This window comes from Embiotoca jacksoni, unplaced genomic scaffold, assembly GCF_022577435.1.
Source record: "Embiotoca jacksoni isolate LCO1_2020_lvr unplaced genomic scaffold, fEmbJac1.0.p SCAF_4, whole genome shotgun sequence".
Classification (NCBI taxonomy): domain Eukaryota; kingdom Metazoa; phylum Chordata; class Actinopteri; family Embiotocidae; genus Embiotoca; species Embiotoca jacksoni.
Window position 1 is genome coordinate 13,863,858 of NW_027185392.1, and position 14,580 is coordinate 13,878,437.

Consider the following 14,580-nt stretch of genomic DNA (forward strand, 5'->3'; position numbering starts at 1 on the left):
GAAAAAGGAAATTCAGCCTGACAATACAAACAGGAGTGACAGACAGTTTCATTTCAACAGTTTACAGGTGTAGAAAAAAACATCCTGACCATTGAATCACAAGCGCTACTTGCATAAGAAGCCTTGAGGCATTATGCATATTTAAATACATCAACAGCACAACGTCAGATCCGTAAAATTGAATCACAGACATGAGGAAGAAATACAAAAGGCTATTTTCCACCAGTTCTGTTTGCGTTGCGTTCCGTCTACGACACGGCCACTGGAGCTGATCACCGCCATTTAAGTCAAAGCTTCATATCCCACCGGTTGCACCGTGGTACGTGTGGACAGTGTCAGAGAACTGGGTCGGCGCTTAGTGGCACGAAAGTTAGGCTCAAGTCTATTTTTTATGAAAGCCACACTGAGATCACGACAAGCTGAACAGAGCAGATTGGCCAAGCAGGAAGTCAGAAAGAGGACAAAAATAGAATCTGTTCACTTTTCAAAAATAAAACACCCATGTGCAGAACTAATTAGAAGGATTGATGTTTTTGAATAACTAAAACAGCAAGCTGTATTTACTTTGTCTGTTGGCTACAGCATAATGTAGGCACTAACAACAATAAACACAATACAAACAAATAAGAAACCATTTAACAACATTTACCAATGCTAAAAGTACAAAAATCAAGGAGCAGTTAAGAAAAAACAGGCAGACAAAACACTTTGCCTATGAAAAGCTGCAGTGGGGTATGAAGCTGTGCAGAGGATGGAACAAAATAGAGGCGAGCACGCGACGTGACCAGACCATGCCCGGTGGAAAATGCATGTAAGAACAGCATACACTTATACAGTAGCAGACTTATCTTCAGGCGAATGCTTGAAAAACACACGTTCTACCATACACAACATTTACATAACCTACTGTGTACCAGCAGATAGGATCTTGTCCCTGGTCCCCATGGTAACCCTTCTGTTCTTTACCTTTCTTCATGTGGCCTTTGCAACATGCGTTATCACTCAAGACCACCAATTATGATGAGTCTGCCTGTCACAAAACCCTCTTTGTGGGCTTCAAGATATTCGATACCTTCAAGCTCGCCAGAGTCATACACATCCTCATCATGATTACATATTCATCTGAGGTGAGCATTTGGTGTCCAAACAGACGACATTTCATATCAGGCGCAGCAAAGACTAGAAAATCCCAGTAGGATAATAATCAATCTATTGAAGACACGAGACTTAAGCTGTGGCTCAAAAAGTAGAATGGGTCATTTATGAACTACTCGAGAAGCTCCTCTTATCCACATCTTGAACTGTCCTTGTGAATTAAATTCTTCAACACTGAAGATGAAAAAATAGCTAGTGTATATAAAGGCAGCCATTAAAGACTTATTTCAACTCCACAACAACAAAGCAAAGTATGTGATATATGTTAACATGTTTGGTCTTGTTCAATATTAGCAAAAGCCTAAATCTGCTTCAGCTCTGACCAGATTCAGCATCAATGATGGGTGTGTTTGGGTGTGGTCATACACTAGCTCCGCTGCACCTGTAACCACATCCAACAATGATTTCACTGGGCTATGTCAATCAGCAAGTATACAAGTTAAACAATTGAAAGTCAGCAAAACTTTCAGCAAAGTCTGTGACATGTGGGTTAAGATACGGTAGTTGGTGGTGTGTTTTTGGCAGTGGCAGCAAAAAAAAAAAATAGCAAAAAAATAATTTGCATCAGCAATGGGAGATAGATGACTAAAGACAGATCAATGAGAAGTTGTTTTATGGTGATTATATGAATGCACTGTGTTGTACATGTGCAGTCAATGATGACCTGATCTGAGCGGCATTAATGACTACACATTGCTGTTCACTATAAACAATGACTCATTTCACATTGAAAGAAACACAAGAATTACAGTCAGTTTTCATGACAGGCCAGAGGTTTCCTTTTTCTCTATTGTAACTATAAGCAGATGTACATTAATGCACTTTTGTGCTGTTTCAGCCATCAATCTTCAAACCAACATTAGATTTAAGCTCACTTTGTGTAAAATTAATAAACCTACCAGGAAAATAACATTTCATGCCTGTCAAACCCTGCCAGCCATATATTTACAAACCTGCATTGTGGTCCTTAGCAATCATGTCCGGCACTTCGTAAGAAGGGTGCAGCATTAATCATGTTCAGGACCACAGCTTATCTGTTGTTTGTGACGTGAAAATGTGTCCTCCAAAAGGCAAACAAACAATCTTCTCTGTGGCAACATTACTGATCCTTATATCCTTATAGTCGCTGTCTTTGAGGAAGTATGTGCCCTATGATGTGCATCTGCTTTCTGAATACAAAGCTCAAAATCTCCTTTTTCTCTGTTGTTTGCTTGATTTTATCGAGCAGTTATCTTACTTTGACTTTAATCACTAAAGATACAGAGCACATCCATGGTCTTGACCTTTATACGGCATGCTCACATGCAGAGTAAACTCCATATTGCTTTATGGTGGTCAGTTTTTGGCTCCATGTGCATTGCAAATTACATTAAAGAAGTACTTTATCGATCCACATGATGACATTGATCCTCTGCATTTGATACATCCCACAAACTAGAAGCAGTGGGCAGCAGCAGTGCAGCACCCAGGGACCAACTCCAGTTTTCTTGCCAGGGCCACAGACAAGAGTAAACTGGGAGGAAATCAAAGCACCGGCAGGAACCTACAGAAACATGTGGAGAACATGCAAACTCCACACAGAAAGGACCTGACAGGGCAACTCAGAAGCTTCTTGGTGTGAGACAACAGCGCAAACCACCGAGCCGCTTCTACAATTGTCATTGGCCTATCTCTGTAAAGAAACACAGGTATTTCTTTTCATTCCACTCATTTAAAAGCCTCTCAGAAATACCCTTATTCCCATTCCTATTTAGCACAAAAAACAAAGAGCAAATCAGAGTACTGGGTTCCCACAACATCCCTGAAACAAACAACTGGGGCAGCTGCTGCAGCATTCCTGAAGCTGCTGCTGCAACATCTGTGGATATGGTGTCTTTTCCCAACTCAGTTTTAGGTTTAAGATGATCTGTCATTTCTTGTGTAAAGACACATAATCTTTGGGCTCAGAAGTCTCAGTTCTGTTTAGCCTGGAGTGGACACAATAACTATGACAGAAACATGCACTTACCTGAGACTCAAGGTCAGTCGTTCATCTTTAGCCCTCAGCAGATCCCCTACTGAAAATGTGGCACTACCCAGGAAGCTGCTCTGTAGAGAGGACAGAGAGGAAACAAGCTGGTTAAATTAAGTATTTCAGAGGCAAGTACAGAGTTGAATAATAAAACTACAGAAAGAGTACTGAACTCTTTCCTTTGGCAGCACACAGGTGTTAGAAACAGATAAGTCATGTGTCGTGTCAGATATCACTCTGACCACTGTGATCTGAAGAAGCAAAAATGTGCGATCATGTCGTCACAAAGCACAGAGACGTACAATCCATCTCTGTGTCTCTTTAACCATTCTCCCCTTTCTCACTGCTCTGACAACATGTTTTTGCTGTAGGCGTGATATGAACAGGGGGTGTCAGCACACCAGAACTGGGTCACAGTGAGAGAAGTACGGGACGAACCCATCAATAACGAAGAGGGATGATCCACATTTGTGGAGGACACATGCTCACACGCTCCCTCATTGTGTATATTGTGCCCAGATACGTGCACATCTACACACACACAGTACAAGCCCTGCAACTGCAAACAACACCATTAACATGGTAACTTATACTGCAGGAGGGGAGGGCTGCGACCGTGCCAAGGACACACACTGCTGCGAACAAAGCTACAACACAATGTAGGAAAAATAACAAGGGACAAAGGTGATTCCAAGTATTTCATCACAATGCTAGGAAAGACTTTAATTAAAGCATCTGCAGCCTGTTGACACAATCGAAATGCTACAGCGCTGTTTCCAGTGCATTCATTCAACAAATATTCAGCGTTTTCATTCCTAGACTCTTATAAAAGTGCTGCTGATGGTTCCTTGAACACTGCAATGACAATGCAAAACAACAATTTGTGCCTTGCCCTTTTTTTTTTTTTTTTGCATAGCTGTCAAAGGCTTCACCGTGCCTCTCAAGATGAAAACAGAGTTGTGTTTTTCTAATGAATGCAAGTGAGTTTCAGGTATTGTCACCAAGCATTCAACAGATTTTTTAAACTTCCCCTTAAAGAGAAGAGAGCGCAAACAATGTCAGCCTGTGAAAATGGAATGCATTGATCCAATAAGCCAGATGAGTACTGTATCATACTTACTTCATTAACAGATTTGGCATCTGTCACGACTGAAGCTGCAGTTAATCGTTTTTTTCCAATCCATTCCACATTTGTCAATAAAGATAATAATAAAAGTAAATCAATAACAATTTCCACAAATGTTCATTTTCATTTTTCAGAACTCAAAAAGGCCTCTAAAAATTGTTGCTTTTATCTGACTTATCAGTCCAAACAACTAATTTCTCTCATAAATGAACCAAGAAAATCAACAAAACTTTGTATTTTAGAAACCAGAATGTTTTGTAGTAATTTGAAAAATCATTTACATGATTTATAAATTATCCAAATAATTGCCAATTATTTTCTGTGAACTGATCTATTAATTGACTCATTATTTCAGCTCTAGTTATGCTATGACAAATCCACATTAAATACAGTTTCTTATGTTTTTAGTTGCATTTATTCAGTGACAGAAGGCAGCTAACTCATTCCTAATGAATAAAAAATGATTCTCATGAGTTCCACTCAGTGAGAAGTAAAGAGATTTTATTTGGGGAAATGAAGGTGAAAACATTTGGTCTTGGTATGAGACAGCCCTGGTTCAGTTACCAGGAGACCATGTTGGATTGGTGAATCTCTATTGTAAAAAGCATCACAAAGGACATGTTACAGAATCATAGAGCTCAGGTCAAATGGCAACTGTGGTTAAGTGGGAATGACTGCAGTGAGCTACTCTAGCACCCCGAAACTCAGCAAAGCTGACAGGTCACATGACTCCTACATTTCCTATTAGAAGTCAGTCATCAGAGACGTGACTCACTGAGCTTTAGTTTCATGACTTTCAATTATGTCACTGGCTAAAAATATTTTGCGACTGTTTTTCTTTGCCTTTCTTTCATTTTCTAGAATTATTTGGTCATTTGGCTCCACTTTTACCTCTAATATTGCTTCCTCCCTTTTCCTAACACTGCACTGCTTTTTCTCTCCCTCCCCTTCTGGGTTTCTCTGCAGTCTCGGGTATCAGAATTGTTTTAAAAAAGGGCATCCTGTCTAGTGACCTTTTCTCTCAATCATTTCCTCCCCAGCATTTTTCTGCTACCCCATACAAATCCCCATACGCTTACAGCAAAACTCAGCCTAGAACACACTCTCCTGTCCAAATCCATTCACAAGTAGGCAAACACACGCATGCATGCACACACAGAAAAAGAAAGAGAAACAGACCAAAACACAAGGTCAGTGCGAGGAGAAAAAGAGCCATGACAATAAATAATACTGAAACACATGTGAAAGGTCTAAAAAAAAACATGCAAACAAAGTTCAAATTTACAAAGACACACAAACCCTAGTATCACATTCACTCACAAGTTTATGCAGCAGAGTGCCATTTCCTTATGAATTAAACAGACTCAGGATCCCCAGCAGGCACTACTTCGTATGCACAACGTCATATTCCTCAGCGCTGACGTACCGCAGCCAATCCCAGTTTGCCCTGATAACCCAGAGCACAAGTCACAGAGGACCATTACACCCTGTGGAGGAACATTATATCCCCATGTAGCCATTACTTGCAAGTCAGTACAGAACATCTGGTAAATGGTCTTAGAAATCCATTCCTTAGCATCTTTTTATGGCCCCTCACGATGAAGGCTTTAAAAGTAATGAAGCTCTGGAGACCCGTCTTCTTACGCAAGATCAAAGTAGCTATACCACAGAAAATGAGAGGAAGATGAGGGCAAGAAGAGGAGTGGAGTGAGAAAAGAAGACAAATGATGCTCTTCCAGGATCATGAAGGATTGATTATGATGGTCTCCCTCTTACATGCTCTGTTTTTTTTTTGTTTTTTTTTTCTATCTATCTCTTCGCCTGCTCTGACTCATTCCCCTGACTGCTTCTATTGGTCATACCGGCTGAGAGCAGCAAGGGAAACTTTTGATCTATGATCTCCTTCCACTGTTTTCAAAAAGAAAAAAAGAAAAAAAAGGTACAGCTTTAACTGACGTTTTACACAAACCTAACACAAAGGAGCTCTCAAAAACACACACGCAAAAGATCAATCATAGACACAAAGTGATAGACACCCGTGCAGGAGCTGACAGACCTCACATCTGCGGGCCATCCCAAGCACCTGTCTGGACCCCTGAAGGCCACAGTGTCTGCTCATCACTTGGCAGAGGTAAACGGTCCAACTCGAGCTGTAGATCTATTGATTTTCTCCACGCCCTGGGTGACAGTGACACGCACGTAGACACACACTAACACTCTCGATCATTCCCGCTCTCCCTATCTGTTGCTCACTCACACACCCACCAACTGCACAGAATACCTGCAGGTGAGGGCATCCATTCACATGCTACGCCAACAAATGACATTTTACAGAAATGGCAGCAGTGACAGTTTGAATAATATGCATCTGCCGTATTATGAACATTTATGAACATGAACAGATTTATGCCGGGGAGGGTCAGTAGTGTCTACATGAATATACTACAAATAGAGCTCTACAAATTGGCCTGATTAAGTCATTAGAGATGTCATGACATGCCATTTATTCTGGCATGCAAATATGTGCACTCAGGCATAAATGATGGCTATAGTAAGTTAAATTTTACAAAGCGCAAGATCATAGACAGAAACACATACAGTAGTAGAACACACACACACACACACACACACACACACACACACACACACACACACACACACACACACACACACAAGGAAGTCCACTTACAGTTATGTTTCACAGAATCGCAGCAGCAGCAGAGAAAGAGCCAGAGAAAGAGAGAGACTAAGATAACAGAGGGAGAGAGAGAGAGAGAGAGAGAGAGAGAGAGAGAGAGAGAGAGAGAGAGAGAGAGAGAGAGAGAGGAAAAAGTGATGTTATGTCTTCCTTCTTCCTCTTAATGAGCTCCAGGATGGTCTTCCTCAAGATCTTCCTCCCGTCCTTGGTTAGAATAACTCCATGTATATACACACTGACACACGCACACACCACACTGCAGCCTGTCACAGAGGAGGACGGGCTGGAGTGAGCCACTGGCACTACTGCTGTTGCTGCTGTGGCTGGCTTGATGGTAAGCCAGACCAGTGAGAGAGAGAGAGAGAGAGAGAGAGAGAGAGAGAGAGAGAGAGAGAGAGAGAGAGAGAGAGAGAGAGAGAGGCGGGAGTCACAAGAGTCAGAGGGAGGGAGTCGACAAATACAAGCAGTCAGGCAGGGGGGCGGGGGGTAGAACAACACAGAAGAGGAAGAGACTGAGAGGAAGGAAGACAGACAATTAATGGGCAGAAAACCAAGATAGCAACACAGAAAAGGGGAGAGAGGTATAGAAGATATATAGGAAGGTGGAGAGAGAGAAAGAGAGAAGAGAGAGAGAGAGAGAGAGAGAGAGAGAGAGAGAGAGAGAGAGAGAGAGAGAGACACACACACAGACTTGTGTGTCACACCTCCTTTGCAGCCTGTGACTCAGATGGCCAAAAGGAAAAGAAGCACTTGTTATGGCTACTTGAATTAACATAAATTCCAACCACAAGGTGCAAGGTACATATGTAGGCGTGCATGTTTGCACACAAAGACTTCAAAACACAGGCTGACATATTTGAGGCTCAAACAAGAGGCTTGTTGAGATACTCACATCCTCTATACATTTTAAATCAGATATTTACTGACAAGAGGCAGCAGCAACAAGGAACAAACCCGCACAGCAGCGCCAGTGACACCGAGCTTAGGTTTTAACTATCTGGGCTCGAACCTTAGGTTAAGAAGGGTTTAATTTACCCATGCTGACACAGGGGGATGAGTAATTGTGGCAGAACAAAGGACACGCTCCACACTGGCCCTTATCACCCCGAACAGGTACACAACCAAACACAATGAGAGACACACACAAAGCAGTTCAGCACACACTCACCTACCCAAACACCTAACGTGGAAGCACACACAACCTGCTACAAATTCACTCAGGACTGGAGGTCATGGTGATGAGGGGTCAACCTTTCTGTATATAGGAGACGAGGTGTGTATTCTTGCTGCTTTTATCACCACAAGTATTGATGACCTGGGTGCTAAGTGGAAGTCAGAGACTGACGCATGCACTCATACCTGCCAAAATATTACCCAAGATGCCTCCCAGTGTGCTAACAAACTGCTTTCTCTGACTATGCCACAGTGTTTATGTACACGGGTGCTGTTGCCAAATCCATTTGAACATTTTAGTTGGTTACTGCTCATATTTTCTAAGTGATTACTGATGTGTTTTGTGGCTTTTCTTGTGTGCACTCCCACTCTAAATTTCAGCTTACAATAGGAATTAGTTGGATTCTTGCAGAAACAGAGATGTATTTTGAATAGCGGCATTCATGGGCAATCGGAGATCAAAGCTTGTTCAAAATATGAATCAAGCACAGAGCAAGAGGAAATGTTTATTGCCACACTTTGAAGTCCAAAATGTTTGACATATTTTAAGCATTGAAAATCTGAGTTCCTAAAAAGCAGTTTAGTGGGTACTGGTCTAACCTTCAACACGGAGAGCACGGGCTACTTAATTAAAACGTGAGAAGCTCCTGGCTGTAAAATGAGAACCCTTCAAAATATACTCATTAATTTCCACTTTTTAGCATTTTTAACCAGCCCTCACAGCTGAACATGAACACAGCGCCGCACTGAACACACATTATTCATTGACCTTACATGAATCTGTGAGCAGATGTGTCAGATGTCTGTGTAAAGATGACAGAACAAATGCAACTGGCTGCTGAAGGGATCTCCGACCAACCAGTCAACCCAAACCCAGATGAGCACAGACAAAAGCACTGGGCTGTGTTTTCCCTGGTTGAGCTGATGTTCTTATTCTTAGCTGTCTATCCGCGACATTGTCCTTGCATTCCTCCCTGGTTCTCTACCTTGACCTCATTCATCTGCTTTTGATCTGGGAAAAAAAAAGGAAAGTCTGCAGACGGACCTGAGCTCACCTCTTTTTGCCCTTCTCATCTATTTTTTCATTGTGTTACCACCAGCTTACATGACAAGGGCAACCAAGCAGGACTGATATTTCCCCTGTATTGGCTTGAATGTAATAAAATATATAACACGCCATGCCATTATTTAGTGAATTATTGTAGGTTTATTGTTGCTAGGTCTGTTTATAGTGTCAGTCAAGCCTACAAGTGTTTTAGAAGCTCCTTTGCTGTAATGCAAAGTATTTCATAGTTTTGTTTTCACTTGGAAAAAAGGTTTAAAAATAGTTCATATCTTCCAAAAGTCTCCCCCAACACAAACATGAATCATCAAAAGAGGGTCATATTACAGCCAGGCTTGTCTTACTGTGGCCAACATAAGGGGGTTTGTTTGTGGGTTTTGATGTAATGGTCTGTTGGATATAATCAGTTGTAACAAGATTTTCAACGGTCCCAGTCTGACCTGTAGGGAAAGTATCGCAGGCTGCAGGTTCTGTGTACTTCCTGTTATGTTACTTTAGTCCTGAGGCAGTGTGTGTGTGTGTGTGTGTGTGTGTGTGTGTGTGTGTGTGTGTGTGTGTGTGTGTGTGTGCGCGCGTGTGTGTGTGTGTGTGTGTGTTCTAAACAGGAATATGGCAGACTTATCTAAATGTAATAACACTGATTTGTACTAAGATACAAAATACTTTGAAGTGTTCTTCTACTTAGTTTTTTTTTTTTGCCATTACATGCCTTATTAATCGTTTGTACTATTTTTTGACTCTTTTATGAATACCTTTTGAAATTGATCAAAGGCACCAAAACACACCTACTGTAAAACAAGTCCAGTATTGTTGTGCAAACATGAAGCTGAAACAGGAGAGACGAATGCCTTCTGGGTCTGGCTTTGATAAAAGAAAGCAAAACTTTAATCTTTTTCAACTATAGTAAGATTATCGAGTGTAAAATTGTGGAAGTGGGCTCTTAATTGGCATAGCTTTCCATGACTTCACTTCTGTTCTCACACAAATCAGTGATAATTCTTATCTAACTTGGGAGTCAGACGAGTGTATATTACCATGATGACATGAAGTTTAAAAAAAAAAACATTCTTAAAGTATATTGTGAAGTGGAGTACAAGGACCAAACACAAAGGGTGCATTACAGTGCATTAAGGACTGAATCAATACCTTAATATCTGAGTGATGTGAAAAGTGAAGCTACAATGGTATACTTAAATTAGTACTCAATGCATTTGGTAGTTTAATTAGCCAGCTGTCTGAGGACCACAGCTCACTGTGCTGAAATATGGGCTATAATGACAAACAAACTCAATCATTATCACAGCTTATTATGCCATCTTTGATAGCATAGCAATGAAGTCTCCATATTTTGGGGGTTGGAGATTTTTCACTGAATGTATTCACCAGTCTTTCGTGTGCTATTTCTACCATTGTGTATCTGCAGTAAGCCAGAGTGGGATTTTTTTTTCTGGGACTGTGAAATTGGCTTTTCCAATCAGATAATGACCCAAATTCATGTGTGCAAAAACAGACAATTCAACATAAATCATACATCATACAAACACTGTGACCTGAAGGAGCGAAAATTAAAAGCAGTTCTCGTTCAGTGCTTGTCTTTTCAGGACACTAAAAGCGCTTAACATACTGAAAATACAACGCTTGTGATGCAATACCTCCCGCTTTTCAAAAACATTTAAACTGACACACTTCCTGTGCTAAAACTATGGAATCCAAGAGGATATTTTTGCACCTAATTCAAAGACTTCATGAGCACTCGAAAGGGCGCTTGAGTTTTCGAGCCTGAGAGGTAAATACTCACTGAAAGCTGACTGCTGAGAGAGAATGATTCCCTCCAGGGGAAGCTCCTTTTAGGATCCCGTCTCCTGCAGTTACTGTAAGTACAGAGAGATCTATAGAGTCGCGTATGATAAATGCTGCACAACAGCAGACAAGTTAATATCGCTCTTACTCACAAAACAGTTTAAGGTTCCTGAGGATCTGTGATTCTCTGTCGCAGAAGGAAAAAATAGCAACAGAGGCTCATACCTGCTCACACACATTCTTCAACCTGTCAATGCGTGCCCCCAAACAAGAATCCCTTCCTACCACTGTTAGTTTTCACATTTTCCTCCCTCTATCCCCGCTCTTGCTTACTTCATCAGGTTTCGGCTATGTCCTTTTTGGGGCACGACCAACTGTCGGGCGTCCCAGGTTTTCTGACAGAAGCATCCAACAATAATAATAGGGAAAAGAATAATAGGGATGTGCCTGAGCGTCATTAAAACAGAAAATTTGATTCCAATGTTCATGTCTATCTATCTTTCAGGCAAAAGCTGCAAGTAGGAGAGACACAAACTCAAGTTGCGGCAGCTGCAACTTGCCCTTCGTACACTGGAAGCATATTACCAAAGCCTTCCCCCACACTCTCAGCTTTGCTTCATAAACTTTAATAGCTAACCCCAATGCAGACTAGGTGATAAAAATCAAGGCTCCCTTCACTCACAGTCTGTAAACATGACTTGGTAGCAGGTCCAGAGACTGTACCACCTCATTCAAATCCCCTCTCTATTGACTTAAGCACCACATTTAAATTACAGCACAGCAAACGTAAAGCTGTTTTGAAAGAGTTGCATTTTAATGGGCTCTTTTTGTCTCTGTCAGCACATGAGGCAGATCCATATGATCATACACTTACTGCATTGCAAGTGTTTAAAAGCAGCTACTTACTGCACGCTGCTATCAGCTCGAGCTGATGCAGGCTGTGGATAGGAACTTCCTCTTTTCTGTCTCTGCAGTTCAGAGGCCCACAAATGTAGCAAAAGTTGCATACAAAGTAAAGGGAAAAAACCTCTTTTTATCACCCACAAAACATGTTGCTAAAACCAACTTCCTGTTTGTCACATCATATATTATCTTGTGGCATGAGTACGAAGCTCCACAGACAAACAATAGCTGAATATAGCCTGCAATTTTGTGTACAGCAGAGTCACAACATGTGGTTCTGTGTACTAATTTCCTTACATACCTGTGGCTAGATGGCAGGGAATATCCAGCTTGCAGTTCCCTGCCCTTATGTAACAGCAAGAAACTGCTAGCTCACCCCGAGGCTACAGGCTTGGCTAGGTCTCTCTCTCTTTTTCTCCTTCACATGCACTCACATGCACAGGCACACAATAATGGTGCCATAATATGCTAGCTCATGCCTGAAGTAGTTGATAGCTCTCTTCTTCAGAGAGCAGGGCTACAGGGGCTGTGAAAGTAAACAGCTCGGATCAAACCAACTCTTAGCTCCCTTTGAAGAGTGAGAGACAATTACAGAGATCAATGGTGCAGCCCAGAGGTGGTTAACGGCCTAGACAGGCAGAAAGACAGAGATTGATGCCCCATAAGATCTGGAGAGAGTCTGCTCCTCAACGGCTGCCCCGTTCAGTCAAATCCAGCGTTCAAGTGCATCCTCACTCAACACACATGTCGGAAAACAATGAACGTAACCGTAGGCTGCGATACATGCGCTGTACCTTGGGAGCGTTCACCCCTCAGTGGGCAAGATTCATACACTACTGTGTGGGTTTCACCGCAGTACATTTGAAGTTGTAGCAAATGGGGGTCAAAGCTTTGTGTGGGTGGACAGGTCTTCCAGCAATACTCTTCAAGTGTTATCCCCTGTCTTAACTACATATAAATACAGCACAGTACAAACTCACAAGGAGATAATGATAGCCTTGTGACCACTGAGCTTCTGTAAGACTGTGTGCATGCTCTTCTGTGAGTTATAACTTGCATGTTGCATGTTACTTCCACCTACAGTACCTCGGACAGCATTTGAACAGCTATAAAGATGGCAAAAACAGACTTAGAAAACTGCACTGCCAAGTGTCAAGTGAAAGTTTGTTTGTGTGTGTGTGTGTGTGTGTGTGTGTGTGTGTGCGCGTGTGCGTGTGCGCGTGTGTCACTCACTCCTGGTGCAAGAGGTGAGCCGTGAACTCTAACTTTAAAAGCTCTGGCAGCACACTTGCTCTCACTGTGTAGGAGTTTCAGAACAAGCTCTCCTGGACCTTCCTTTTCTAGTGTGATAACATAAAACTAAGTCCATATAGAAGCTGCCATTTCAGGTGGCTCGCTGTACCTCGACGTCGTAAACAACAAGTTGCAGGAAGGAGTGGGAGAAGTGCGACCGCAGGTAGCTATTTTTGTTTTCCCAGCACGCCACAGCTGTATTAGTGGCCTAAATGACATATTTGAGAGCTGATGTGGAACAACACCAACAAAAGAGCCTTTTGAACTGAATATACTGCTTATGTGAAAGTGGAATTTGTCCTTCGTGGCTCGGAGATAGAATATGAATAGATTCAGAAAGTGTGTTTTTTTTCCAATCATGAATAGCAAATAAGATTCTTAAAAACGAGGGAAAGATTAGATCAAAACAAATATATTTATATTTCCTGGGTAGGGAAAAAAAATAGCCTCTGAGGTTTTTAATGTCTTCCCGCCCTCTTTGGGTGTACAGAGGGGAAACAATGTTGGCTGATTTCTGATAATCTTATAATTCCATCTGAGCGAACAGAACAAAACAAAAAAAACAAGGCAGGGACAAAAGAACGCTCTGCCCCACAATCGTTTACTCCTCTGTCCTCCTGGGTGAGGGAAGGTGGAGAAAAGTAGAATGCCATTATCTCCATCAACAAGCTTAAAACGCAGACTGCTGTAAGAGAGGTGATACACTTTAATGTCTGCACACGCCGATGCTTGGACAGGCAGGTGCAGAACTACTGTCCAAAAATTCGGTATTACATCTATCTTAACTGAACAATTGAGCCTGGCTTTAATTGTACGCACCCAGCATGACTGCACAGTACATTGACACCCACACACGATTACAAATGCTGCTTGCCCAGAGGCTGACTCACGCACTGTGCGAGAGACCCTGGCCGGGCCAGCAAGCTCATCAGTGGCTCAGTTAGCCATGGAAAATAGCTCCCTTTCTGCAAAAGAAAACACACACACACACACACACACACACACACACACACACACACACACACACACACACACACACACACACACACACAGCCAACAAGCATCAGCACTTTCCACCAGTGTCTCTCTCAAAGGAAACCATTACACTGCAGAAACCCACGGGAAGCCAAGCAGAAGGGGATTTTCTCAAGCACTTCTCTTTACCCGTCTCTCTCAGAAAAAAATGAGAGAGAAAAAAAAAAAGCCTAACTTACAATAAGCTACTTTTCCCTGAGAAAAAAAGATAACAGTCAGCCGAGCGTCTAATTCACCTGTGACCCAGTAATTTATTTGTCTGATAATCTGCTATTGCAGGCGACGCTAACAATCGCCGATAAAATAGGTAGAAAGACGAGGGA

The 14,580-nt window shown here is 42.0% G+C and overlaps 1 protein-coding gene across 5 annotated transcripts in view; it reads right to left on the minus strand.

Moving 5' to 3' along the window:
- Positions 1-14,580, minus strand: part of inpp4b (inositol polyphosphate-4-phosphatase type II B) — a 137,735-nt gene that overhangs the window by 85,241 nt on the left and 37,914 nt on the right. For 4 of the 5 annotated variants that reach the window (XM_069167184.1, XM_069167187.1, XM_069167185.1 and 1 more), the window contains exon 5: positions 3,164-3,243. In XM_069167184.1, coding sequence (XP_069023285.1) covers positions 3,164-3,243 — 80 coding nt within the window. Of the gene's footprint in view, positions 1-3,163; positions 3,244-6,981; positions 7,223-14,580 lie in introns of those variants that run through there. The other variant, XM_069167186.1, reaches the window with a different exon arrangement.